This window comes from Geotrypetes seraphini, chromosome 5 (genome assembly GCF_902459505.1).
Source record: "Geotrypetes seraphini chromosome 5, aGeoSer1.1, whole genome shotgun sequence".
Lineage (NCBI taxonomy): Eukaryota > Metazoa > Chordata > Amphibia > Gymnophiona > Dermophiidae > Geotrypetes > Geotrypetes seraphini.
In genome coordinates this window covers 204120529-204146017 of record NC_047088.1, presented here as the reverse complement: position 1 = coordinate 204146017, position 25489 = coordinate 204120529, and the positions used below count along the sequence as shown (strand labels likewise).

Here is a 25489-nt window from a genome sequence, read left to right as displayed (position 1 = left end):
AAGGCATGAAGTCTGATCTCCAAGTGGTCACTGGAGCTGTAGACCAACTTGTTTATCTGAGGAGAAATCACAGGAAGTGAAGACACTCTCTAGAATAACGGTGGTGCGCTTTCAGGCTGTGCCACATATCCTGGCCTTGTTAAAAATGCTCTTCACATGAGATTTACAAATTCTGGGGAGAAGCTTTGTGCAGGGGAGATAAATTAATCCTGTAGAACCTACAACTGGGCTTTCATGGGTTCTATGAACCCTCAAATCTGCGCTTTGCGCATCTGCAAAATTTGGGCTCTGGACAGGACTTTCTATCCATTTCCAGAACCCTCAGTGGTTCCCCAGCCTGAGAGGACACGGATGGGCTAAGCTCGAGGCTCTTACCCCCGTCCCCTTGAATGCATTGCAGCATACAGTACATGGACACTCCGCTGCCAGTCTTCAGGCACAAACTTCATATGACATGGTGTCATACCCTGAATCCATTACTGACAATTTTTGTAAAAAAACGAAGAGTTCTGAGGCAGAGGCTTCAAAAAAAAAAGATAATTTAAAATCTAAAATGGCCGCCGCCAGAAAACCCATGCCAGAACAGCCATGGAGACTTTTTTTAAAAAAAATACAAAATGCTGAAATAAAGGTTTTGATTTGAGGGATCTGAATCCTGACCCCAGAAACCATAAAAAATGTTTTTGGCACCCCCCTCCCCGATTTTCCCATAGGAAATAATGGGGCTGTATTTACAATTCCTGCCTGCCAGCTTTCTTTGCAGCTGGAAGAGATGAAAATAACTTCCTGCCTCAGAAACGTCAAATAAAACGACTCCAAATGAGGAAATCTTTGGTCTGTCAGTCAGACCGACCGACCCCGATCGATACCTCCACCCTTACGGAACAAATACACAGCAAGCTCCCTGATACCCACGGGTTCTTACTCAGGGTTCCCGCAGCCTGCGCTCAAGTCTCTGAAAAATTCAGAAGGTGAGCTGGATCCCAGGGAAACAGACCCCAAGCCCTGTTCTAAATAGCCCACAGCAGGCTGGCCTCCATGGGTCCACTCAAAGGTTTGCCCTGTAAGCTGCAGTCCAGCTGTGCAAAACCTGCATCCTTTCCCAGGCAGGGAAAGGATATAAAACTTCTGGAGAGGGTGCAGAGGCGAGCAACGAAGCTAGTTAAAGGTATGGAGAACTTGAACTACAAAGAACGACTTAAAAAACTGGGACTATTCTCCCTTGAGAAGAGGAGTCTGCGAGGGGATCTGATTGAGACTTTTAAAATAATAAAAGGAATCGACAAGATAGAGCAGGATAAAAAGTTATTTACGATGTCAAATGTGACCAGGACAAGAGGTCATGGACTGAAGCTGAGGGGGGGGGGGACACAAGCCCAGGACAAATGCCAGGAAGTTCTGCTTCATGCAGCGAGTAGTGGACACCTGGAACGCTCTCCTGGTGGAGGTTGCTGCGGATTTAAGGGCAAGTTAGATGCACATCTCCTCGAAAGATGCATAGAAGGATACGGGTGACTAAGTTTTCACCAGGTTACACCTGGCTGGGCCTCCGCGTGAGCTGATCGCCGGACTTGATGGAGTTAAGGTCTGATCCGGAGATGGCAGTTCTTATGTATCCTCAAATATGGGTTCTCAGGGCACCAAAGCCTCAGAAAAATGAAACTTATAACTGAAAATAAGAAAAACTAAGCAGAGCAGAAACACAGTTCACACTGCATAGTTCATTTGCAGAAGGAAAAACTCCACTGGCAATATGGTTCACGCGAATGGATAGATTACCTGAGCAGATGTAATAGAAGTGAATTTTCCAAAGTCACAAGAAGCATCAGTGGTTTTTCAACCTTGGCTTCCTAGGTTCCTAGCCCACTGCATCAATTAGACTATTGTATATATACTTAATTCCCCCCAACCTTCAAACATAAAATTTGGTTTTACCCATTATCTCAAAAATTTACAATAATGCTACACCTCTAGTTTAATGTCTTGTACAGTATGTGTCCCCAGGAAGAGGTTACTAAGGTACTGAACTGTCTGAAGGCTCAGTTTAGATTTACTGTTTGAGCAAAGATAGAGACAAAAATTAAACATTTCCCCCCAATACTAAAACACTGTCACTATGACCCTGGAAACATGAATTAATCCAGCCACAGTGATTTACGAGTATATAAAAGAAAGCTGTATTCTGCAATATTTCAAAAGTGCATACAATGAAAAGGAAGTCATTTTCTTCCAGTTAAAATTGGCACTCCCATATCTTTTTATGCAGCCTCCCTGCAGTTCCCAGGTCCTACAGAACAGTTATGCTCCCAAGCGTCACCAAGTTCCTCATATGGGATGGGATCCAACTGACCTTGACATTTAACACTACCTGAATTAAAGCAAGGGTCACAGATTTAATTTTAACTTAATTGAAATGGATGTTTATTTGAAACACTGCATAAACACAGAGCACATGCTTTTCTTTTAAGGATATAAGCCCTACCTTCTGAATATGCTCCAGCGTCACAGATGCTATTTTGTCTAGAAGTGGGGTACAGAGGAAATTTGTTCTAATAAGAAAGGAGGAAAATTCTGGCAAATTTGTCCAGGTAATTTGATCAATCAAACGCTGACAAGTCATCATGGCTTCTTTCAGAAGTATTTCCTCAAGCCAGTCTCCAGACACATACTTCAGTTCTTCCAAAAGCACATCCAAGTCATTGATTTTCTGAATTCTCTGGAAAGCACAGTGGTTTAATGTCTGAAGAAGCTTCCCATACATCCCAGAGGTACTTTGCCAATACAAGTGGTCACTTCGAACCCATTTCACAATACTTATGGCAAGAGCACTCAAGTCACTCAGGTTACACTGTGGCAGAATTGTAGCAATCTTGGCAATCAAAGCGTCATTCACTCGTGAAAAAGGCAGCATGGCAAGGACCCGTGTCAGCATGGATACATCGCATGGTATGACACTCACCTGCAGGTAACTAGATAAGAGACAGCAACCTGAAATATATTTAAAAATACAAACTACTACAAAGAGAGAGAGAGAGAGAGAGAGAGAGAGAGAGAACAAAATGCACGACTGAAAATGGCATGGCCAAACATTGCAAAGGAGTACTAAGCCAAGAAGGTGACAAGGCTTTTTACCTATAAAAAATTCTAGGGAAAGACAAAACAGCAAGGAGAGAGAGAATGATAACAGAATCTAAAGTGTGAAGGACAGAAAAGTGACAAACCTCTCCTGATGCAGACCAATGCAATCATAAATATTCAACAGATATGCTCAGTGTGACATATATCCCTTCAAAATCTGGTGCTCTTTTAAGTTATCTGCTGATGACACAGATGGACAATGTGTTTTTATGTTCATCAGTAATTGGAATTCCTCAACAATGCATATAGTAGACACAGATAATAAATTCAGCTATACATTTATTTGTCTTGTATTTTCAATTTTAACATTTGTACAAAACTGTTTCTTTTTAAGAAACTGCTAATCAAAGCCTCTTCTCTGAGTAGTACTTTTTCAAGAGTGGAACAGCAGTTATAACAACTCCCCTGAAACAGAGGTGTGGTTTCAAAATATCATATAATAACAGGGTCAACCTAAATTTTTTTTTAAAGTTTGCTTTGTGGTGTAGAATGATGCACTAGTAGGTTTCTATCGCTAAGATATCTTCTTAGAGTTATTATGAGTTTTTTGAGCAGTTCCTTATTATAATAATAAGAATAAATAATAATAACTTTATTTTTGTATACCGCCATACCCGGAAGAGTTCTAGGCGGTTCACATCAATTAAACAGAGTTACAAGCAGTTCTATACCAGAATTGATCAAAGTTGCGAACAGCGAAGTAGAAATAGGGGGGGTAGGTCTGGGGGGGGGTAGTTCAGTGGGGGGGAGAGGTGTAGGTTAATAAAGAAGGAAAGGAAAGTAGTAAAAAATAAACAAACACCATTAAAGAAACTCAAATCCAAAAATATTCAGTCATTTTTTTAATAAATATACATTGAGTAGAAAAATGGTTATTTACAATACAGAACCACACAAGTTTGATACTTATTGTTTTAGTTGTAGCATGTTATTTACATAATATAAAACAATAGCCCTTTGACGTTTACATTAAACCTAAAGGTTCTAGTGGATTTAATTTCCTTTCTTTTTTTTTTTTAAATTAATGTGTTCTGGTCTATACATTTTGAAGCTTCAGAAAATGGCTTTCCAATTGCTTTCTTTTTTTTTTTTTAGCATCATCATTGCAATAGATCAGCAATAATGTTTTTAAATATTTTAAAATTACTTTATAAACGTGGGACAAGATATTTGATTGGTGATACCTTTGGTTCCACCCATGGAAATACTGTCTCTAGTGTATCTGGGGACAGGCTCCAGAGGGTAACTTCTCTGGCTATCATCCACATGTTTGGTTGCATAAGCCTCAAGGTTTATTTTAAAATACTGACCTTTTTTTTACTTTACTGTCTTTAGAGACAGAGTGGTCATAAGGGCTGACGGCTTATTATTGGGGGGAAAATTCCTTGATAAAGCTACTTCTAGCGAAACATGTCGGTATGACATTCCCCTAGCCGGAGACCACATCTAAAAGCTAAGTGATAGCTTATAAAATTATAAAAATATTTGAATTTCAAAGTGTTTGATAAATATACAGAAGTGAAGAATATATGTTAAAATTGATTAGAACAATTGGGACCCGATGACGAGTTGACACGTAAAGCTTGGTACAATGAAATACTATTGAGTTCCAAGTGGTGCCGCTGAGGATCCTTTAAAACTGTATGCAAAAATAGAAAAACCATAAGGGTATTCAAATGGTGGAATAATTATACTACCATATGTGAAATAGTCTTGATTAAGGACCCTTGTGAAAATTTGATTGTGTTATTAGTCAGTTTAGTAATTATGCATATTTTTACTTGTCTTTGTTCTTTTGAGGACGACAGTCCTTTGGCCTGAAACATGGCTTGTGTTGGATCCATATACATTTTGATACTTCTCAGTTTTAATAAAGATTGTGACTATCCTGATCTGGATTGCAATGGTCATTCCTACCCCACTTTTTTCCTTTTGTCTTTTACTAAGGTCTTATCAACATCTCGTAAATGGACTGTTAACTCATCTTCTTCTACTGGTTATACCTCTCCCCATTCACCCTAACACCCCTCTATCTCTGAAAAATACCATATTGTACAGTTTTGCTACATTTAGAACATCACACTTAGGCCTCCTTTTACGAAGGTGCGCTAGCGTTTTTAGCGCGCGCTACAATGCCACGTGCGCTAACCCTACACTACACAGAAAATACTAACACCAGTTCTATGGAGCATGCACGGCATTGTAATGCACACTATGCGCACACTAAAACCACCAGCGCACCTTTGTAAAAGGAACCCTTAATCATTCCAAGTTCCCTTTCTTTCCACTATGCATGGATACCTTAGACTATTATAATGAACATGCCATATTTTTCGCTCCATAAGATGCACTTTTTCCACCCAAAAAAGTGGGTGGAAATGTAAGTGCGTCTTATGGAGCGAATATAACAAACCTCCCCTCCCCCGTACCTTTTTTGAATTCTGGCGATCTAGCACTGTAATTAGCCTGCTGCTCCATCTGCCCACAAAGATGAGGCTGATTTGAGTTCAAAACAGGTTGTATAGCATTGGACATCTTGGGTGTGTTTTGTTTTTTCATTTGTTTCAGCAGCTCTGTGGCGGAAGGTGAGTGGGGAAGGTCGGCCAGGGGTAGGAGGGAGATGGACCACGCTATAGATGTGGCTTTTCCTGGTGCAATTCAATGAGACTTGATGGAGGAGAAGCCTGACAGGAGGAAGCTGGTACCAAATTCCAGGACGGGAGCCATGGGGTTGAGGGCGGGGTGAAGGGTCATGGTGAGCGTTGTGCTTTTGATGCGAAACGAATGCTTGTCTTTAGCTTGCATTGATACCTCGTTCGCCTGACTTGGGAGGCTGGGCAAGGTTTTGAAAAGGACTAAAACGCTCGGATTGAGACTTGAGCTAGAGAAGGCAGACAGAAAGTTTGTTGGCAGCCAAAGAATAAGTATATCAGGGATTTAAAAAAAAAAAAAAAATTGCATCCTCCAGAGATGTTGAAGGGAGAGCAGAGCCCCAACATGTCACTCAATGGCCAGAGTATAAAGATGAGGAAGGAAGCAGAAGCCAGGAAAGTGGTATTAGCTTGGGGCCTTCTCAACGTCTCTATAGCTGGCATGATTTATACAGACATTTGAGTTTCTTTATTAGTCTTCCTGCTAATGTAGTTTCTTAGATCTGCACATCCAGGGAAGGGGGGTGGGTGGGAGGGAGAGGGATATTATATTTGTTTATTAATTACAGGTATGAACTGTTGTATGATTTATTGAATACATTGGAATTAGGGTGGGTGGGAGGGGTGAAAATGGTTTCTCACATATTTATTGATTGATGTAAGTGCTGTTTTTCAAATTACTGATATGTATTCTTTTATGCACTGTTTTTAGACTGAAAAATTAATAAAGATATACAAAGTAGTTTCTTAGATCTGTAAGTTCATCCCTTTAGGTAATTCCTGTAAAGTGTAATTTCTGTGTTTATTCTAATTTTGTAGTAGGGGGTGAAAGTGAGTTGCCCAGGGTCACAAGTAATGTCAGCAGAAGAATGGGATGTGAGCTTAAAAGGCCTGCCTGCCTGTCCCGGCCTGCCACTAGACTTGCCCTGTCCCGGCCTGGCCTACCACTAGACCACTAGAGGGGGGACACCATTTTTTTTTCTTGGGTTTTCCTCCTTTACAGGTAGGTGAGTCTTATGGTCAGGTGCCTCTTATAGAGCAAAAATACAGTAAGTAAAGAACACAGCTCAAGCCTACCCAGCAAGATTAATCCTGAAGTAGCTTCAGACTACATACCAAGTAAATGCCATAATTAGAGAGAAGCAGAGTTGCTAAAAAGTTTCTCCTACTATGTGCCTGGATGAAACACACTTGGTACATCTAGTTCATTGCTTAGAAGTTACTTTTCCTAACTTTGATCATCTATTCCTCATTCTTGTCACAATGGCCATACTGTGAGTACAAAACAAAAGCAAATGAAAACAGTACCTAGAGTCAAAGCAAGGAACCAGTAGGCAGCTGCTACTTACAAACAGCATAGCTCACTGCTTAGACAAAACCAGCATGGTAATGAATGAAACCCAACATATCATACATTCCGCGAAGAGGAGTTGAACTAGTTACCTGATCAATAGCTTCCTGAGTTGTGTATAGAACTTTGGATTCTGGCAGCGCAGCACCATCAAGGCTTGTGTTATTTTTAATAATTCTACAGGTCTGTACACTTCTATATACTTGTGCAAAAGTGAAGCAACTCTGAAGAAAAACCAAGTACAAATAAAATATGAGAAGGCTATATCAAAAATACACAGGAATATTCTTGACCCCTAGATTTATTTTATTACTTTCAGTCACCTTTGTACAATGTTCAAGGCAATGCTCTAAAGCAGTAAAACAAATAAGAATGCAAACATAAACAAATCATGATACACACAGGATAGCCATAATAAAAAAAAAAAAATGCATATATACTATTAAATAGATAGATCCAAGATGGCCGCTACCTAAGTGATTGGGTTAACGCCGCTGACCGAAGTGTTGCTAATTATTTGATTTTTGGTTGTAGACTGCTGTTCCCGGCTTGGTCATACCTATTCTTGCGGCGCGATGCCGAAGAGGAGAGGCAGGAGCGTTGCTGGCATCTTGCGGCGCTCCGAGGGGCTGTCCCTTAGCAATATTGAGGCGCTGCTTCGGAGGATGCAGGGAGCTGCGTCTGTGAGCCTGGTCGCTAGCCCACTGAGGATCCCGCCTGAGAGTGAGACCAACGGGATTCCTCTTGGGCCAGACACCACCCTTAGCCCGGATATCAGAGCACTGCCTCCTCCACCTAAGTCGACCAGCTCTCCCAAGGGTCAGAAAGCCCCGGAAGAAGGGGCGGCACTTTACCCAGAGGCAGATGACTTAACATCGGGGAGCTTGGAAATGGAGACTCTGGTTCGGGTAATCTCCAGGGAAGACTCTGAGGGAATTACAACAGCAAGAGGAGGATTGAATCAGAAGCAACAGAACCCAGAATATCCTAAGGAAGGTGAGAGACTTTGTACTACAATACAAGCTACCTTTTGGGATAGGCCGCTGAGGTGACCTTAGAAACTCTTTGGGACCTGATAGCAAATTTTGGGAAGGTAATTAGTCTCAATTTCCAACAAATTGAAAATAAACTTATTCACCACTCAGAAGAATTAGAAAAATTAAAATTGGATATGACTTCTTCTAACAATCTACTTCAAAAGACTCAGCAAGATATGGTCTCAATAAAACAACTATTAATCCTACCGTTTTACTAGTATACCCACTGTATTCTCCTAAAAAAAAATAATTCTAGGCTAATGAGATCTTTATTTAATCCTATCCAAGGAAATGCTAAGGATCTCAAGTGCCCGCGGTTAATTACATTACATTACATTAGTGATTTCTATTCCACCATTACCTTGCGGTTCAAGGCGGATTACATCCAAACTAAAAATAAGAATTACATTTCAACTTTGAAGTAATAGAATAAACGATGAGATAAAATTTTAAGGGATAATTATGGGTTTTAGATCACAGTTCTTCAACCGCCGGTCCGCAGAAAATTTCTGCCGCTCCGCGCAGGGCCGGCGAGATCAAGACGGCAGTTAAATTCCCTGCCGACTGCGGTTCCTCCCAGCCTCAGGCGATCAAGATAGGCTGCCAACGTCGGGGCCTTCCCTCTCTGAGTCTCGCCTGTTCGGAAACAGGAAGTTGAAACAAAATAGGCGGGACTCAGAGAGTGAAGGTCCCGACATCGGCAGTGTGTCTTGATCGCCACCCCTGCCGAGTTGCTGAAGAGGGCCGCGGGGAAGTTGCGATTAGACCGGAGAGAGCTGCAGATTCAGGTGCAGGTGGAGGGAGATGGTCAGCGTGTGCGAACAAGATCCTGGAAAGCCTTCACAGTGGCTGTCTCCCCTCCCACCAGCTCTCCAATTTGCCAGGGAAGTGATTTACTGGCAACTTCCTGCAGGCAAGAACCGAGAGCTGCTGGAAGGGGAGGAAGCCACTGTAGGAGGCTGGGAAGGTCTGGAAAAGGGAGAGCTGTTACTGGACTTGAAGGGAGTTAGAAGGAGAGATGCTGCTGGGAGGGGAGGAGGGAAAGGTATGGGAAGAGAGTTAATGTTGGATAGAGGGAGGAGGGAAGGGAGAAGAAGGAGAAATGCTGCTGGGAGGGGAGGAGGGAAAGAGATGGGAAGAGAGTTACTGTTGGATAGAGGGAGGAGGGAAGGGAGAAGAAGGAGAGATGCTGCTGGGAGGGAGGAGGGAAAGGGATGGGAAGAGAGTTAATGTTGGATGGAGGGTAGGGAGAAAGAAAAAAGGAAGGAAACAGCTGGCAGGGAGATTACAGGAGGGGAAGGGGGTCAGGGTGGAATGGAGAGATCAGATGAGAGAAAGGGGAGAGAGAGGAATGAGAAAGTATGAGATGCTGGAATGAGATGCTGGAAAGGGGGTCAGCAGAGAAATGAGAGAGGGATAAAGATGCTAGATCTGGTGTAGGAGAGATAAAAATGAAGAAGGCAGTGAAGCTGGAATGAATGATGTAAAAAGGAGAGAGGAGGATGGACAAGGAAGAGGGGCATAGAAAGAAGTCAGATACATATGGAAGGGGGAGAGGGCAGACATTGGATGGAACCGGCAGATGCTGGAAGGAAAAGAGTGAAAAGAAAATGAAAGCAGAAACCAGAGACAACAAAAGGTAGAAAAAAATAATTTTATTTCTATTTTGTCATTAGAATATATCAGATTTGAATTATATATCCTGCTAGAGACATAACTGGGGACTGCAGTATTCTGTTAGCATGATATTTCTATGTAGCATTCTATAATAACTTGGCTTGTTCAGTTTTCTTGATAGTAGAGGGGATATATGTGAAGGGGAGGGGAGACAGGGGTTTTGTTGGTCCGTGCTCTGTATATTTGTATTTATAAAATCACAATTGTTCAGAATATTGTTTCTTTTTATACTTTAATAAAATATGTTCAATATAAAATCATAATTGCGGCTTGCGGGGACCGAGCTCGCGGAGATGGGGCGTAAACGGGGTTTTTAAATTTTAGTCCTAGTAGTTTGCCGGTCCACAAAATAATTCTTTTATTTCTGCCGGTCCACGGGTGTAAAAAGGTTGAAGAACACTGTTTTAGATAACATTTGGTAATTAGAAAAAAATTAGAGAGTACTAAGGGTTTATAGAGTGTTGGATGTTGGGTTAGGATTGTTGTGCTGGATAGGTTTAACGTGTTTTTGAAGAGTATGGTTTTAATTTCTTTCTTGAAGGTTTTGTAATCTGTGGATGAAGATAACAGAGTGATGAGTTGTTTGTCCAACTTAGCTGCTTTGGAGGCTATTAAGTTGTCATAGAGTTTTTTTCATTTGACATTTTTGGATGGTGGGTAATAGAATAGTGAATGGGTTCTTCTATGTCTGATTGAGGAGGATTGATTTAGTCTGTTATTCCAGTAAGTTGGGCTTTCTCCGTTGATAGCCTTGTAAAGTAAGCAGTAGAATTTGAAGTTCACTCTTGCTTCTATTGGAAGCCAACGCGAGTCATGGTATGCCTCTGTGATATGGTCATATTTTTTTAGTGAATAGACAAGTCTCAGGGCTGTATTTTGCACCATCTGCAATTGCTTCATCATGGTCGCGGGACATGGTAGGTATAGTATGTTGCAGTAGTATAGCATCCCAAGGATTAGAGATTGTACCAATAGTAGGAATTGCTTCTTTTTGAAGAATGATCGGATTTTTCTCAGATTTCTCATGGTCATGAATGATGTCTTTATTATTTTGTTAATTTGGGGTTGCATGTTACAGCTTCTGTCAATCGTGATGCCAAGCAATTTTAAAGTAGGTTGTATTGGATATGAAAACGAATTTATTACAAGATTAGTTAACGTTGGAGTTTTGCCATTTTCAAGTAGAATGAAATTTGTTTTGTCAGGGTTAAGTTTTAATTTGTGCTCTGTCATCCATATAGCCACTGATTCAAGGGTTCTGTGTATTGTGTTTGCTATGAAGGATTCTGGTTACCGTTAGAACAAGTCTTAGTTATTGACCTGCTCAATAAAACAACTCCAGGAAACTATAATTAAAGACAATTTGAATCTTAGAAGAAAAGTGGAGTCATTAGAGAATCAGGCACGTAGCAATAATTTGAGACTGATAAACTTTCCAAGAATAACTATGATAACAACTAGAGATATGCTTAGGAGATATTTATTAAAAATTTTAGAAGTTCCGGAAGGTAATCTACCATTTTCTCAAGTTTATTATCTCCCCAGCAAAACTCCGCATCAACAGTTACCTGGCCCTACAGAAGGACAAGTATTGAATATTACTGAGATTCTGGAGAAGTCTGATAAGGAAGTGGTAACACCTGCAACATTAGTAACCACTTTGGCTCTTTCTATTGACAAATCTTGGTTATTGAGACTATTTCTAAAGAACAAAAGAAGGAATTTCTTGGTTGTAAAATTCAAATGTTCCCTGATGTTTCAAGGGAAACGCAAAAACATAGACGTGACTTTCTTCTTTTGAGACTGGGGGTCATCTCATTAGGGGCTACATTTTGCTTAAGACATCCTTGTAAGTGCATTGTCCGTTATCACTCAATTAAATATATATTCTTTGAGCCCCAACATTTGACTAATTTTCTGGCGATGTCCCATCTGAACAAGAAGAAAATTTAAGCTTGAGTTTGGAAAGAAATAGTAACTCCCTTTCCGATCTATAGGAATAGCATTTTTTTTAATTTTTTCTTTCATGTTTTCTCACAATTAAATTCTTGGATCCAAAGAGGACTTTTGAGCTAATTTTACCTTAATACTTTTTCTTGTAAACTGCTTAACATTTGTTAAGTATGGATTTATATGATTGTAGAATGTTTTGATTAAATTTGCTTTCTGTACAAGTTATACTTGATATAATATTGAAATCAATAAAAATACTTAAATACAATTAAATAGATATTCATATATACTGGATGGTACCATATCGATAACAGTGTCTCTGGAAGATGTATAGTCCTGGTAAAGCCCTATAATCAGTTAGTAGTTTGAAGCTAGTATATCAATCATTTACAAATATAAACTATGTATCTACAGGAATGAAAATGTTTATGATCACTGGGATGTCATTATGGAACAAGTTATCTGGTCAAATAAGGTTATGTGCAAAATATTCCACTTTTAAAAAATTGCTTAAGACAAAGTTATTTGTTGACACTTACTTCTAATATGACATGATATTTCTTTGAAGCTGTCTTATTCCCCTAATTTAAAGTAGATGAGTATTAAATAAATAAATGGCACTCTTTGTGTCAATAGCTATAGGTGTGGTCATTTTGGATTGTTATGTTTTAGTGTATGTGTATTTTATGTTTTTTATGTATGTAACCTTGGAAACTGCTGAGATTTTTGGCAGTATAGAAACTTTTTAAATAAATAAATATACTATTATATATATAACCTGGAAAACAGGCAGTACACTAGACACAACAGTTGTACTAGAACTATAAGGTATCTACCCACACTCGTCGGACGCAGGTTAATTGCCATCAGGGAATCTTGCTCCAGAGGTTCGTAGGGCACTCTCACTAGCGCCCGGGGGACCAGATTAAGATTTCATATTGGAAAGGGCTGTCTCACTGGATGACGGAGACGTAATGTGCCCTTCAAAAACCTGGCCACATCTGGATGTGTGGCTACAGTGCTCTTATTCATCCTAGACCCAAAACAGGAGAGCTCTGCAATCTAAACTTTGAGGGAGTCAACTGTTAGGTCTTTTTCCAGACCTTCCTGCAGGAAGGCAAGCACCACAGGCTTTCACATATGCTGCTATAGTCACATTCTTCCTACATTTTAGAAGGGTGACCACTACATCCGAATAACCTTTATGTGGCAGCACTGGGCGCTCAAGAACTATACCATAAGACCAAAGCATTCTGGATCCTGCAAGGCAATTGGACTCTGTATGAGCAGTTGAGGATGGCAGGGAAGTTTTGAGACTTTGATCCCTTTGCAGATGGTCCAGGTCTGCATACCACTGTTGTCTCAACCAGTCTGGTGCTGCTAGAATCACCAGTTCCTGGTGAACTATAAGCCTATTATGGGCCAAGGAAGGAAGGCATAAAAGAGACCTGCCTTTGGCCAGGATTGCACCAGAGTATCCAAGCCTTCACTTCCTGGCTCGTGTCTTCGACTGAAGAACTGAACTGCCTTCTTGTTAGATACCAATGCCATCAGTCCGAATGCCGGGTGCCCCCGCAGGTGCCCCTGGGTGTCCCCATAGGTGAAGGCTTCCTGAGACAGTGACCACTCCCCGGGATCTAGGATCTTCCGGATGAAGAAATCCACTTGCACATTGCCCACTCCTGTCACATGCACTGCTGAGCAAGCCAAAAGATGGGCTTCCATCCATTGAAACATCATCTGGGCTTCTAAGTGTAGAGCAGCACTTTTGGTGTCCCCTTGGCAATTGGCAGATAGATAAACTAAAAATTGACAAATCCCCGGGTCCAGACGGAATCCATCCAAGGGTTCTGAAGGAACTAAAGGAGGAGATAGCAGAACTACTGCAGCAAATATACAACCTATCCCTGAAAATAGGCGTGTTCCCGGAGGATTGGAAGACAGCCAATGTCATGCCCATCTTTAAAAAGGGATCAAGAGGTGACCCGGGAAACTACAGACTGGTGAGTCTGACCTCGGTTCCGGGGAAAATGGTGGAAGCACTGATAAAAGAAAACATCGATGAACACTTGGAAAGAAATGAACTTCTGATAACCAGCCAACATGGTTTCTGCAGGGGGAGATCGTGCCTAACTAACTTATTACACTTCTTCGAAGGAATTAACAAACGGATGGACAGAGGAGACCTCATAGACATCATATACCTTGATTTCCAAAAAGCCTTTGATAAGGTGCCTCATGAACGACTACTCCAGAAACTGAAGAACCATGGGGTGGACGGAGATGTACATAGATGGATCAAAAACTGGTTGGCGGGTAGGAAACAGAGGGTAGAGGTGAAGGCCCATACTCGGACTGGAGAAGGGTCACGAGTGGTGTTCCGCAGGGCTCGGGCCACTGCTATTTAATATATTCATAAATGATCTTGAAACAGGGACGAAGTGTGAGATAATAAAATTTGCAGACAACACCAAACTATTTAGGGGAGCTCGGACTAAAGAGGACTATGAGGAATTGCAAAGAGACTTGAACAAACTAGGGAAATGGGCGACAAAATGGCAAAAGAAGTTCAACATTGAGAAATGTAAAGTATTGCATGTGGGAAGCAGAAACCCGAGGTACAACTATACGATGGGAGGGATGTTATTGAATGAGAGTACCCAAGAGAGGGACTTGGGGGTAATGGTGGATACGTCAATGAAGCCGACGGCACAGTGCGCAGCGGCCGCTATGAAAGCGAATAGAATGCTAGGTTTAATCACGAAGGGTATTACAACCAGGACGAAAGAAGTTATCCTGCCGCTGTATCGGGCGATGGTGCGCCCACACCTGGAATACTGCGTCCAGTTTTGGTCGCCGTACCTTAAGAAGGATATGGCGTTACTCGAGAGGGTTCAGAGAAGAGCGACACGTCTAATAAAAGGGATGGAAATCCTTTCATAAGCTGAGAGATTGGAGAAACTGGGTCTCTTTTCCCTGGAGACGAGGAGACTTAGAGGGGATATGATAGAGACTTATAAGATCATGAGGGGCATAGAGAGAGTAGAGAGGGACAGATTCTTCAAACTTTCAAAAAAATAAAAGAACAAGAGGGCATTCGGAAAAGTTGAAAGGGGACAGATTCAATACAAATGCCAGGAAGCTCTTATTTACCCAACATGTGGTGGACACCTGGAATGCGCTTCCAGAGGCAGAGTACGGTACTGGATTTAAGAAAGGATTGGATAATTTCCTGCTGGAAAAGGGAATAGAAGGGTATAAATAGAGGATTACTGCTCAGGTCCTGGACCTGTTGGGCCACCGCGTGAGCAGACTGCTGGGTAAGATGGACCTCAGGCCTGACCCAGCAGAGGCATTGCTTATGTTCTTATGTCATAGGTTACCGCCATTGCGTTGTCTGAGAAAACTCATACTGCTTTGTTCTGCAGTGCGCTCCCGAACGCCTGAAGCACCAGGCAGATGGCTCGAAGTTCCAAGTGGTTGATCGACCAATTCCTCTGGGAAGGGGACCAGCATCTCTGAACTGGATGCCCCTCAGCCATATAGACTGATGTTCATAGTTAGAATAGCTCATGAAGGAGAACTCCTCTGGTGACAGACTGGGGTTTCAACCACCAGGCTAGACTGCGATGAGAATCCACTGTCCAAGGCAGATGCTGTTGAAGCGCATCCCTCTGCAGATACCATCAGGAGAGGAGCACATCCTGGAGTGGATGCAAATGTGCCCTTGCCCAGGGGACTACATTCATGGTCACAACCACTGATCCTGGTATTTGCAAATAATGTCAGGCTGTTGGAGTAGACTCGCACCAAAACTTCCGTATCTGATGCAGCAACTTCTCTCTGCGGGCTTTAAGGAGGAACATTTTGTCTTCCCTTGTGTTGAACTAACTCCCAGATACTCCAAGATCTGGGTCAGCTCCAGGTTGCTTTTCTGAAAGTTGACCACTCAGCCCAGCTTCCACAGCAGTTGAATCACTCTGTGAACTGCTATGATGGACTTCTATGCCCACTCTGCGCAAGTGTGCTGCAACAACCACCATTACCTTGGTGAAGGTTAGTGGTGCCAGGCCTGCCCGAAGGCAAGGTCACAAACTGGAAGTGTTGCTCCAGCAGATGGAATTGCAAAAACTTCCTGTGCTCTGGAAAAATGGGAATGTGTAGATAAGCCTTTGTCAAATCCAGGGAGGTAAGAAATTCCCCCGGCACTACTGACACAATCACCGACCTCACCATCTCCATTCAGAAATGTGGTATCTTGAGGGCCGCATTCACTGCTTTCAGGTCTAGAATCAGCCTCCAGTCTTCTGAGCCTCTCTTGGGCACTATGAAGTATATTGAGTATTTGCCAGAGCTCGAGTCTTCTTCTGGTATAGGCTCTATGGCTTCCAGATCCAGCAACCTTTGCATGCATCAACTACTCCTGCTCTGACTTTGGCTGCTTTTTTTGCTTCCCAGCTGGAGAGTCTAGAAAAAGGTCTGGGAGGGAATGAAAGAACTTGAGCTTGTAGTGATCTCTGCTCACACTCCCCAACAAGCCAATAATCTCCCTCTGACTGCTTCTTGGGAGTTGTGGCAGAGTGGGATCCTGAAGATTGAGAGCACTTGCCCCCCCCCCCCCCCAAATAAATAAATAAATAAATTTGTCAGGAGCTTTGAAAGGCTTTTTGGCCCTTCCAATAACTGGCAATATCATCTGGAGGCCCACAAATTCCTCTGACCTGACCCCTAGGAGCTTGAGGTCTGCTGTCCGGTAAGGACTTCGACTTATGATCCTGCACGCTGGCCATAAGATAAACCAAACCTTTCCCAAAGAGTAAATGTCCTTCCTTTACCTTGTTTAACAGCAGACTGAAAATCCACCTTTTGATTAGCCTTCAGTCCATAACCTTCTCCCCTCTGCCCACTGCTCACCACCCTAGCCAGCAGATTATCCATTCCTCCTAACTACCCTGGCATCCTATCTTGTCTGGTAGCACTCTAGATTAATTAATAGTAGTAGTAGTTAAACGGTAATTTACTCAAGGTTGCATTAGAGGAGAATTCACCCACTCACTGTCTGATCCATAGAATCCTGTGGGCAGAAATGGAATAAGCAGACATTTTGCTCATGACTCTGAAAAGGTCATACAGAGCATCAGATACATAATCCACTTCAGACATTAAAAACTGGAGATTTCTCCTTACAATAGTCTTTGGATTATAGAGCAACTTGGAGTGGCAAGCCGCTTTCAAACCTGAAGCTGGGGCGTCAAGGAATTTCTTATGAACAAAATCCAGCCTGCGGTCCTGGGCATCCTTTAATACCATGTCATCTTCACCACTGGGGAGGTACGCTTTGTAACCTGCACTACCACTGAATTCACTTTTGGAGGAACAAAAATCTGGTTAAATTCTGCATCCATCGGACAATTTTGCCATGGCTTTGGCCACCCGAAGGGGTCCTTCCAGGACCTCCTTATGGTCTGTGAGCATTTTGTTAATGTCTTGAGAGGGAAAACAGGAGGTCTGTGCTGTTGTGCTGCTCATAAAGGAGCACTATGTAGCAGAGGACTGTGGAGTCTCTATCTTTAATTCTTGGAGGGATTCCATGATCACCTGCAAAAGCACTGAAGGCTTAAACAGGTTGCGCACAGCTGGGTTCTCTCCGAAATCAGTGGCCTCCACCAGATCTAGATCTGCGCCCCCCCCCCAGATAAAGCAGTAGCACCTGCCACAGAGGACCATGACTGGAAGAGTAAAGGAACTGAAATAAAGCTCACTTCGTCCCAGTCTTCCTCAGACGGAATCTCTCTGTCTTGCACATGGCACTGTTGCTGGGGAATTGCACTCTTGGGGGATTGGGGATCCTTTATGCAAATGAAGAGCATAGCTCTGACTCACCACCTAAAGGATCCAGTGATCTGTTGTTATCAAAGACCATCAATGAGAATAGTAGACAAGTTAACCCCCTATGGGGTGTGTTTGTGGTGAAGGTTGGGAAATTCTGACAATGCTCTCTAATAAGAAGTCAAACACACTGCTGCTGTTTTGATTATGGCTGTAACTTTTATTGTTTCTGTTGTCTGGGTCGCCGCTGATTTGAAGACCAAGCGGATGTGGAAGGCTGGCTATACTTTTGTTTGGTAAAATAAGTGGAACTTCTAGAGGTAGAATATCTCTTTGGAGCTTGAGACTGGATTGATTTGGAAGAAATGGTAGTCATGCAAGCAGTATGTCTCGTGATCCTGAAATGCCTCTTCTATTCTATATCTCCAAACAGATTATCTCCTAAACAGAGTATGTTAGAGAGACGGTTTTGTACGTTGGTGATAAGGTCTGAAATTTTCAGCCATGCCTGTCTACACATGGCAAGAGAGACTACCGAGGTGCAAGAGACGATATCAAAGTCATCGAAAGTGAAGCGTACCATGTACTTGCTTGTCTCTAGGAGATCATTGGTCAGGTGTTGGTAATGATTGAGATGTTCAGCTGGAATGTATTGATCAAAAGATGACCTCTTCCGGAACAGTGTAAAAATTGTAATTGAGAATTCTGTTAGCCATCATGGAGCTAAATTTATCCAGTGTTTTGCCCTCTCTGTCTGGTGGAGTACTTGCATAAGTTCTGCATAAGTTGCATTAGCTCACTTTAAGGCAGGTTCAACCACTAATGACTGGTGTTGTAACTGTGGTTTGTCAAAATCTGGGCAGGATTGCATTCTATACAGAGTATCTAATTTTCTTGGAGTCACAGATTGAGATTCCCAGTTTTTGTAAAAGGAGAGGAACTTTTATACAGTCCCTAAGCCACTCTTTGTAGTCAAGAGCATCCATGAGATCTGCTCGAGGTTCTTACTCAGATTCTATAATAATTGGCAATGCCTGTACTATTTGTCTTATAAACTTTGCTAAAGAAAGACTTTCGGGAAGCGACTTTTGTCAAAGAGGTGGAGAGATGGATCCCATAGGATTCATCTGCAGCCAAGTCAGGATAGTCACTAGAAGAACGTCATGACAGGTCTGAGTCATACTCCTAGATGCCAGCCCTTGAAGATGTAGATCAATGAGAAGAGCATAGAGATGAACATTGAAATTATGAATTGTGTTCCCTAGAAGAAAATGGATGTTTCCTAGACTTAAACACTTGATGTCATGGTGTCCGAGATCGATGCTTTGATGAAGTTTGTAAGCAGTGCTCAGACTGGGCTGAGACAGGGTATGTGAATGCAGGTATCTGCACAGAGTGCGACTTCAACATCCCAGCTAATTCTTTTTGCAACTTCCTGACTTTTAGTGACCTTTTCTGCATTTCGAGCAAAACTTGCAAGATGTATCTCGATGGTCAAGGCCTAGGCACTGGACATACCAATTATGTGGGTCTGTACCTGAGATGGTCCTGTTGCATCGAGTGAACCGCTTGAAGCCACTAGGAGCCTTTGACTTTGAAGGAAAACCACCAATGCTAGTCGAGTAGATGGTGTACCAAAAACAAGTTAACGCTCCTGACCTGAAAACAGGTTGCAGAGAGCCTGAAGGTCTGAATAAGAAACTCTGTCAAAAATAAAAATTTTAAACCGAATGAAGTACAAAGTAATGATTAAGGGAAAAAATAACTGGGAAGGCACAAAAGAATACAAAAGTTTGATGTGCTTAGAGACTCTGAAGAATAGCTTCTCAGCTCCGTGGAAAACTGATGGTCCCATGAGCTAACGTCAGGTGGGAAGGCACCAGAACACGCACAGTACACTTTTTTGACTATCCGTGCCAGGTTCTGTGGATGATGTCACCCACAAATGAGAATATGCTACCTGCTTTTCATTGGATAAATATAGTATATCTGCTATCTCCCAGTTGGCCAGGTACTAGTAACCTGGATTGACCACCGTGAGAAAGGGTTACTGGGCTTGATGGACCATTGATCTGACCCAGTAAGGCTATTCTTATGTTCTTATAACTGAATATTTATGGTGCCAATTTGTGGACTATTTTATAAAGACAATATAGGCATCTATGTGCCTTTAAAAAACATATTTTTAGAACTTAATGAACACATTTACACCTGATTCAGAGCAGATGTTAACATATACTGCACCATATGTAAGGTAAAATTATGGTCATACCTGTTAATTTTCTTTCCTTTAGAAGCAGCAGATGAATCCAGAGACTAGTGGGTATAGCTCACATCGACCAGCAGGTGGAGATAGAGAACTGATTAACAGTTGGCCTTAAAGCCTGGTGCTCCTTCTGTTGCTTCAGTTATGCACTTTGCCCAAGCATCCCGATAGGAGAATGAGCAACCAGAAAACTCCATTCCAGTAGAAAATGTGTCTTTCTCTTCTTCTTATCCCTTTTTTTTTTTTTTTTTTTTTTCAGCAATGAAATAATACACTTACCAACCATAGCCCCGGCTAACCTAATGACCTAAACACCCTACACACAGCCCGTGCACTTGGGGAGGGGCTCTGGATTCATCTGCTGCTTCTAAAGGAAAGAAAATTAACAGGTATGACCATAATTTTACCTTCCATAGCAAAGCAGCAGATGAATCCAGAGACTAGTGGGATGTAGCAAAGCAAACTCAAACTGGGTGGGACGCCAATGCCGCCTCTGCCAGCACTGCCGCGCCAAAACTCGCCTCTGACCGGGCTGCTACATCTAAACGATAATGCTTTGAAAAAGTATTCCCTGACGACCAAGTGGCCGCCCGGCAAATCTCCTCTAATGACATCCCCCCGGACTCCGCCCAAGATGTAGCCAAAGCCCGAGTGGAATGAGCATGAAGGTGCTCCGGTACCTTCTTCCCTGACAACACATACGCCGAAGCAATAGCGTCCTTGACCCAACGCGCAATGGACGCTTTAGACGCCGCCATCCCCTTGTTTTTACCCGCGAACGCGACAAAGAGATGGTCCGACCGGCGAAAAGCATTCGTCACCTCCAAATAATGGAGAAGCATACGGCGGACATCCAGGAGCCGTACCGACAAAAAACGCTTCCCCCAATCCTCCTTCCTGAAGGATGGCAGAAACAGACTCTGGTTCACATGAAAGGACGAAATAACCTTAGGCAGGAAGGACGGCACCGTACGCACCGTCACCCCAGCCTCCGAGAAACGCAAAAAGGGTTCCCTGCAAGAAAGCGCTTGCAGCTCTGATACTCGCCTTGCTGAAGCCATCGCCACCAAAAAAACTGTTTTTAGTGTGACATCTTTCAAAGTGGCCGCTGACAGGGGCTCAAAAGGTGCCCCCTGCAAGTTCCCAAGGACGAGTTTAAGGTTCCAAGTTGGACAAATTCGCTTAACCGGCGGCCGGATATGTTGAACCCCCTTGAGGAAACGTACCACGTCCGGCTGTGATGCGAGAGCCGAGCGAGCCACCCGGCCCCTGTAACAGGCAATGGCCGATACCTGCACCTTTAAAGAGTTATATGCTAACCCTTTCTCTACGCCCTCCTGCAGGAACGCCAGAATAGCCGGCAGAGAAGCCTGGAAAGGCGCAATTCCGTGTCTGCCGCACCATGCCTCAAAGATCCTCCAGACCCTCGCATAGGAGGCTGACGTTGAAATCCTCTTAGCCTTAAGCAGGGTGGAAATCACCCGTTCTGAATAGCCCTTCTTTTTCAGCCGTGACCTTTCAATAGCCAGGCCGTAAGACCAAAGCGGCCCGGATCTTCCATTAATATTGGACCCTGAGTTAGCAAGTCCGGAGTTACCTGGAACGCTACCTGATCGCCTACCGACAGCAGCATCAGATCCGCGTACCATGGCCGCCGTGGCCAATCCGGAGCCACCAGGATTACTCTGCCTCGAAAGCGAGCGATGCGCTGCAACACCCGCCCTATCATGGGCCAAGGCGGGAATACATACAGAAGGGAATTCGGAGGCCACGGGAGCGCTAATGCGTCCACCCCTTCCGATCCCTGTTCCTTGCGTCTGCTGAAGAACCGAGGCACCTTCGCATTGCGGGAAGAGGCCATGAGATCCATCTCTGGCCACCCCCATCGACGGACTAGCAGGCTGAACGCTCGAGCCGACAACTCCCATTCTCCCGGATCGAGAAGAGTTCTGCTGAGGAAGTCCGCTTGCACGTTTTCGTGCCCTGCAATGTGGGCCGCCGACAGAAGCGGAACCTGCCCCTCTGCCCACCGAAACAAAAGTCTTGCCTCTTCGGCTAACTGCGGGCTCCGGGTACCCCCCTGACGATTGACATACGCGACCGCCGTGACACTGTCCGAAAAGATCCTGGTCGGTCTGTCTTGAACTAGGGTCTGAAAAGCCCGCAGCGCCAACCGGATCGCTCTTAATTCCAGTAAGTTTATGGGCCATTGAGCCTCCTGGGAAGACCACCTTCCCTGCACCGACGTGTGCATGCACTGGGCTCCCCAACCCTGCAGGCTGGCATCCGTTGTAACCACCACCCAATCCGGTGTGGCCAACGGCATGCCCCTCCAAAGATGCCCGTCCTGGAGCCACCAGCGCATGCTTTGAGCCGCTCGAGGACTCCACTGGAGACGCACATTGTAGTTCAGAGAAGCTGGAGACCAGCGAGAGAGCAGAGACTGCTGTAAGGGTCTCATGTGGCTCCGGGCCCAGGGAACCACCTCCAGAGTCGCCACCATGGAGCCCAGCACCTGCACATAATCCCAAACTTGAGGTCTGGGCGACCCGAGAAGGAGGCGAATTTGCGCCTGCAATTTCTCCCCCCGATCTCGGGGTAGAAACACCTTCCCCAGAGCCGTATCGAACCGCACCCCCAGATGCACCAAAGACTGCGATGGGGACAAAACACTCTTGGGAAAGTTGACAATCCACCCCAACGCCTGAAGGAGAGAGATCACTCTCTGTGTCACCGACAAACTCTCCTGCCGGGACGAGGCGCGGATCAACCAATCGTCCAAGTAAGGGTGTACCCGAATCCCTTCCTTGCGTAGAAAAGCGGCTACCACCACCATGACCTTGGAAAACGTGCGGGGAGCCGTCGCCAGGCCAAAGGGCATTGCCCGAAACTGATAATGTTGGCCCAGAATCGCAAACCGCAGATACTGCTGATGCGGAGGCCATATCGGAATATGGAGGTACGCTTCCTTGAGATCGAGAGACGTGAGGAACTCTCCCGGTCTTACCGCCGCAATAACCGAGCGTACCGTTTCCACTCGGAAATGGCGCACACTGAGGAATCTGTTGACCCCTTTGAGATCCAGCACTGGTCTGAAGGACCCCCCCTTCTTTGGTACAATGAAGTACAGGGAATAAATACCGCTGCCTACCTCTTCCGGGGGCACCGGTACCACCGCCCCCAGATCGAGCAGCACCTGAAGCGTCCTGCGGACCTCGGCTCCCTTGGCCGCTCCATTGCACGGGGACACCACGAAAGAATCTACGACAGGAGCGGCGAATTCTAATTTGTACCCGTCGCGAACAATGTCTAACACCCACTGATCGGACGTGACTGTGGCCCACTCCGCCCGGAATGCCGAAAGCCGACCCCCTAAGGGCAGGGCGGAGGGAGCCCAGCCCCCGTCATTGTGGAGTGCGACTGGCTGGGGTACGGGCTGACTGCCCTGGAGAGGGTTTCGTCGTGCGAAAGGAACTTCTCTGCTGAAACCGAGGTCTCGAAGCAGAGAACGGGCCAGATGCAGCCCTGGAAAAAGGTTTACCAGCCCTGGCACGCCTCACATCCCGGAAACGTGGTCTAGACGATGAGGCCCGTACCGGGGGCCTAGCCCTGTCCTCCGGTAAACGCTGCGTTTTGGTATCCCCAAAATCCTTTACCAGTTTATCTAACTCCTCTCCAAACAATAAACCCCCTTTAAAAGGGAGTCTCACCAGCCGGAGCTTGGACGCTGCATCGGCCGCCCAATGACGGAGCCACAAGGATCTGCGTGAAACCACAGACAGAGACATTTGTTTCGCAGACGCCCGAACAATATCATACAAGGAGTCTGCTAAATAAGCCAAGCCGGCCTCCAAATCAGCCAGTTCCGCAGGGAAAGAACCCCCAGACTCCAGCAAATTATCGGTCATCCCTTGTGACCACTGCAGACATGCCCGCGCTGCGTAAGAACTGCATATTGCGGCCTGTAAAGTAACTGCAGCCACTTCAAAGGACATCTTTAGGGATGCTTCAATCTTTCTATCCTGCGCATCCTTTAGTGTCACGCCCCCTTCAACCGGCAAGGTAGTTCTCTTAGTCACCGCCGCCACCAAAGCGTCCACCCTAGGTAACCGAAACCTGTCCAGTTCGGTCGGGTCAAGCGGATACAAGAGCCTCATGGCCTTTGCCACCCGCAAACTGGCCTCCGGCGCCTCCCATTGCGCCGAGATCAGCTCCTGCATGGCCTCATGGACCGGAAAGGACTTAGGCGGCCTACGTGTACCTGCCATCAGGGGGTTACCGGACACTTTAGCATCTTCCTGAGCAATGTTCAAACTTTGTAAAGCCTTTGAAATAAAGGAAGAAAGCTCCTCTCTATGGAACAAACGGAGAGCGGAAGGGTCATCCCCCTCCCTACCCGGGATACTCTCCTCGTCCCAATCCAATAGTTCACCCTCCTCCAACGACTCAGGTAAAGAGAAAGGCGACCTGGGCAAAATATCTACAGCCTCCGCAGACACCAGTCTGCGCTTCTTAGCCCCCTGCGACCGCCCCGGGGACCCAGCTGCCCCCGCAGTGGGTCTGGTATCTGTCCCCTCCCCCCCCGCAGAGGTAGAGGGTACCGCAAGGGACCGCCCGGCCCCCAGCACCGGCTGAGTAGGCTGCGAGGACTGCAACTGAAATACATGATGGAGCAACTTTACAAACTCGGGCGAAAAAGATCCCCAGTTAAGGGGCACTCCCCCTCCCTGCTCCGAGCCGAGGGGCGGGCCCACGCCGGCCTCCAGCGCTCTCGGCTCTCCCCCCGCCGCCTCACACCTGTCTTCCGTGGCCGAGTCCTGCAGTACCCCTGCATCGACTTCGAGCGGCGGGGACCTTGAGCGAGACTCCCGCACCCGGGAAATGGCCGCCTCACAAGCCGCCAAAAACGGATCATCTGCCGGCGCTTCCCTGCACCCGGCAGAGCACAGACCCGACAGTGTTCGGCGCTTCCCACAGCGCGAACACTGCTGACCAGCCTCGGCAGCCATCCCCCCTCGGCTTTACTAAACCTCCGACGCTCACGTTTTTTTGTTTTTTTTTTTTCTTGTACACACGCGGCGAACGCCGCCGAACGCCGACTCCGCCCCCGAAGACGCCCGGCACCCGGGAACGCTACGAGGACCACTACCAACGAGTAAGCAAAAATAACTCACCCAAACGGTAAGCCGCTCACCCCCGCAGCCAGGGAATCGTTGGTAAATGTACTGGAAGCCGAGTTTAACCCCTGCCCGGCTCAGTACACGCAGGAAGGCTCCTTTTTTTTTTTATACTGGAATGGAGAAGCCAGCCAATAGTCCTGCAACCTGGAAAGGAACCCCTCTATCCAACGGAGGGGAGGGTGGAGCAGGGACCTGGGAGGGCCCAGGTGTACCTCCTAAAGCCGGCACCAATCAGCCAGGCACCCCCAACCTACTGAAGAGAACTAGTCTCAACAGAGGAATCCTAACGGAACACCAATCTAATCTATCCGGCAGCAGCCAGAGACCAGGAGCTAGAAAGGTAGCTCCACCCCTGCTGGGAGATAGAGCAAAACTGAAGCAACAGAAGGAGCACCAGGCTTTAAGGC

At 45.1% G+C, this 25489-nt stretch overlaps 1 protein-coding gene across 5 annotated transcripts in view; it reads right to left on the bottom strand.

The window, feature by feature from the left end:
• The window catches only part of FASTKD1 (FAST kinase domains 1), a 134639-nt gene that overhangs the window by 58605 nt on the left and 50545 nt on the right, over window positions 1-25489 (bottom strand). For all 5 annotated transcript variants that reach the window (XR_004539471.1, XM_033944707.1, XM_033944708.1 and 2 more), the window contains 2 exons: window positions 7233-7364; window positions 2483-2969 (listed from right to left, as the gene is read on the bottom strand). Coding sequence is in view for 4 of the 5 variants with exons in the window: in XM_033944707.1 (XP_033800598.1) it covers window positions 2483-2969; window positions 7233-7364 (619 nt within the window). In the remaining variant the exon portion in view is untranslated. The remainder of the gene's footprint in view (window positions 1-2482; window positions 2970-7232; window positions 7365-25489) is intronic.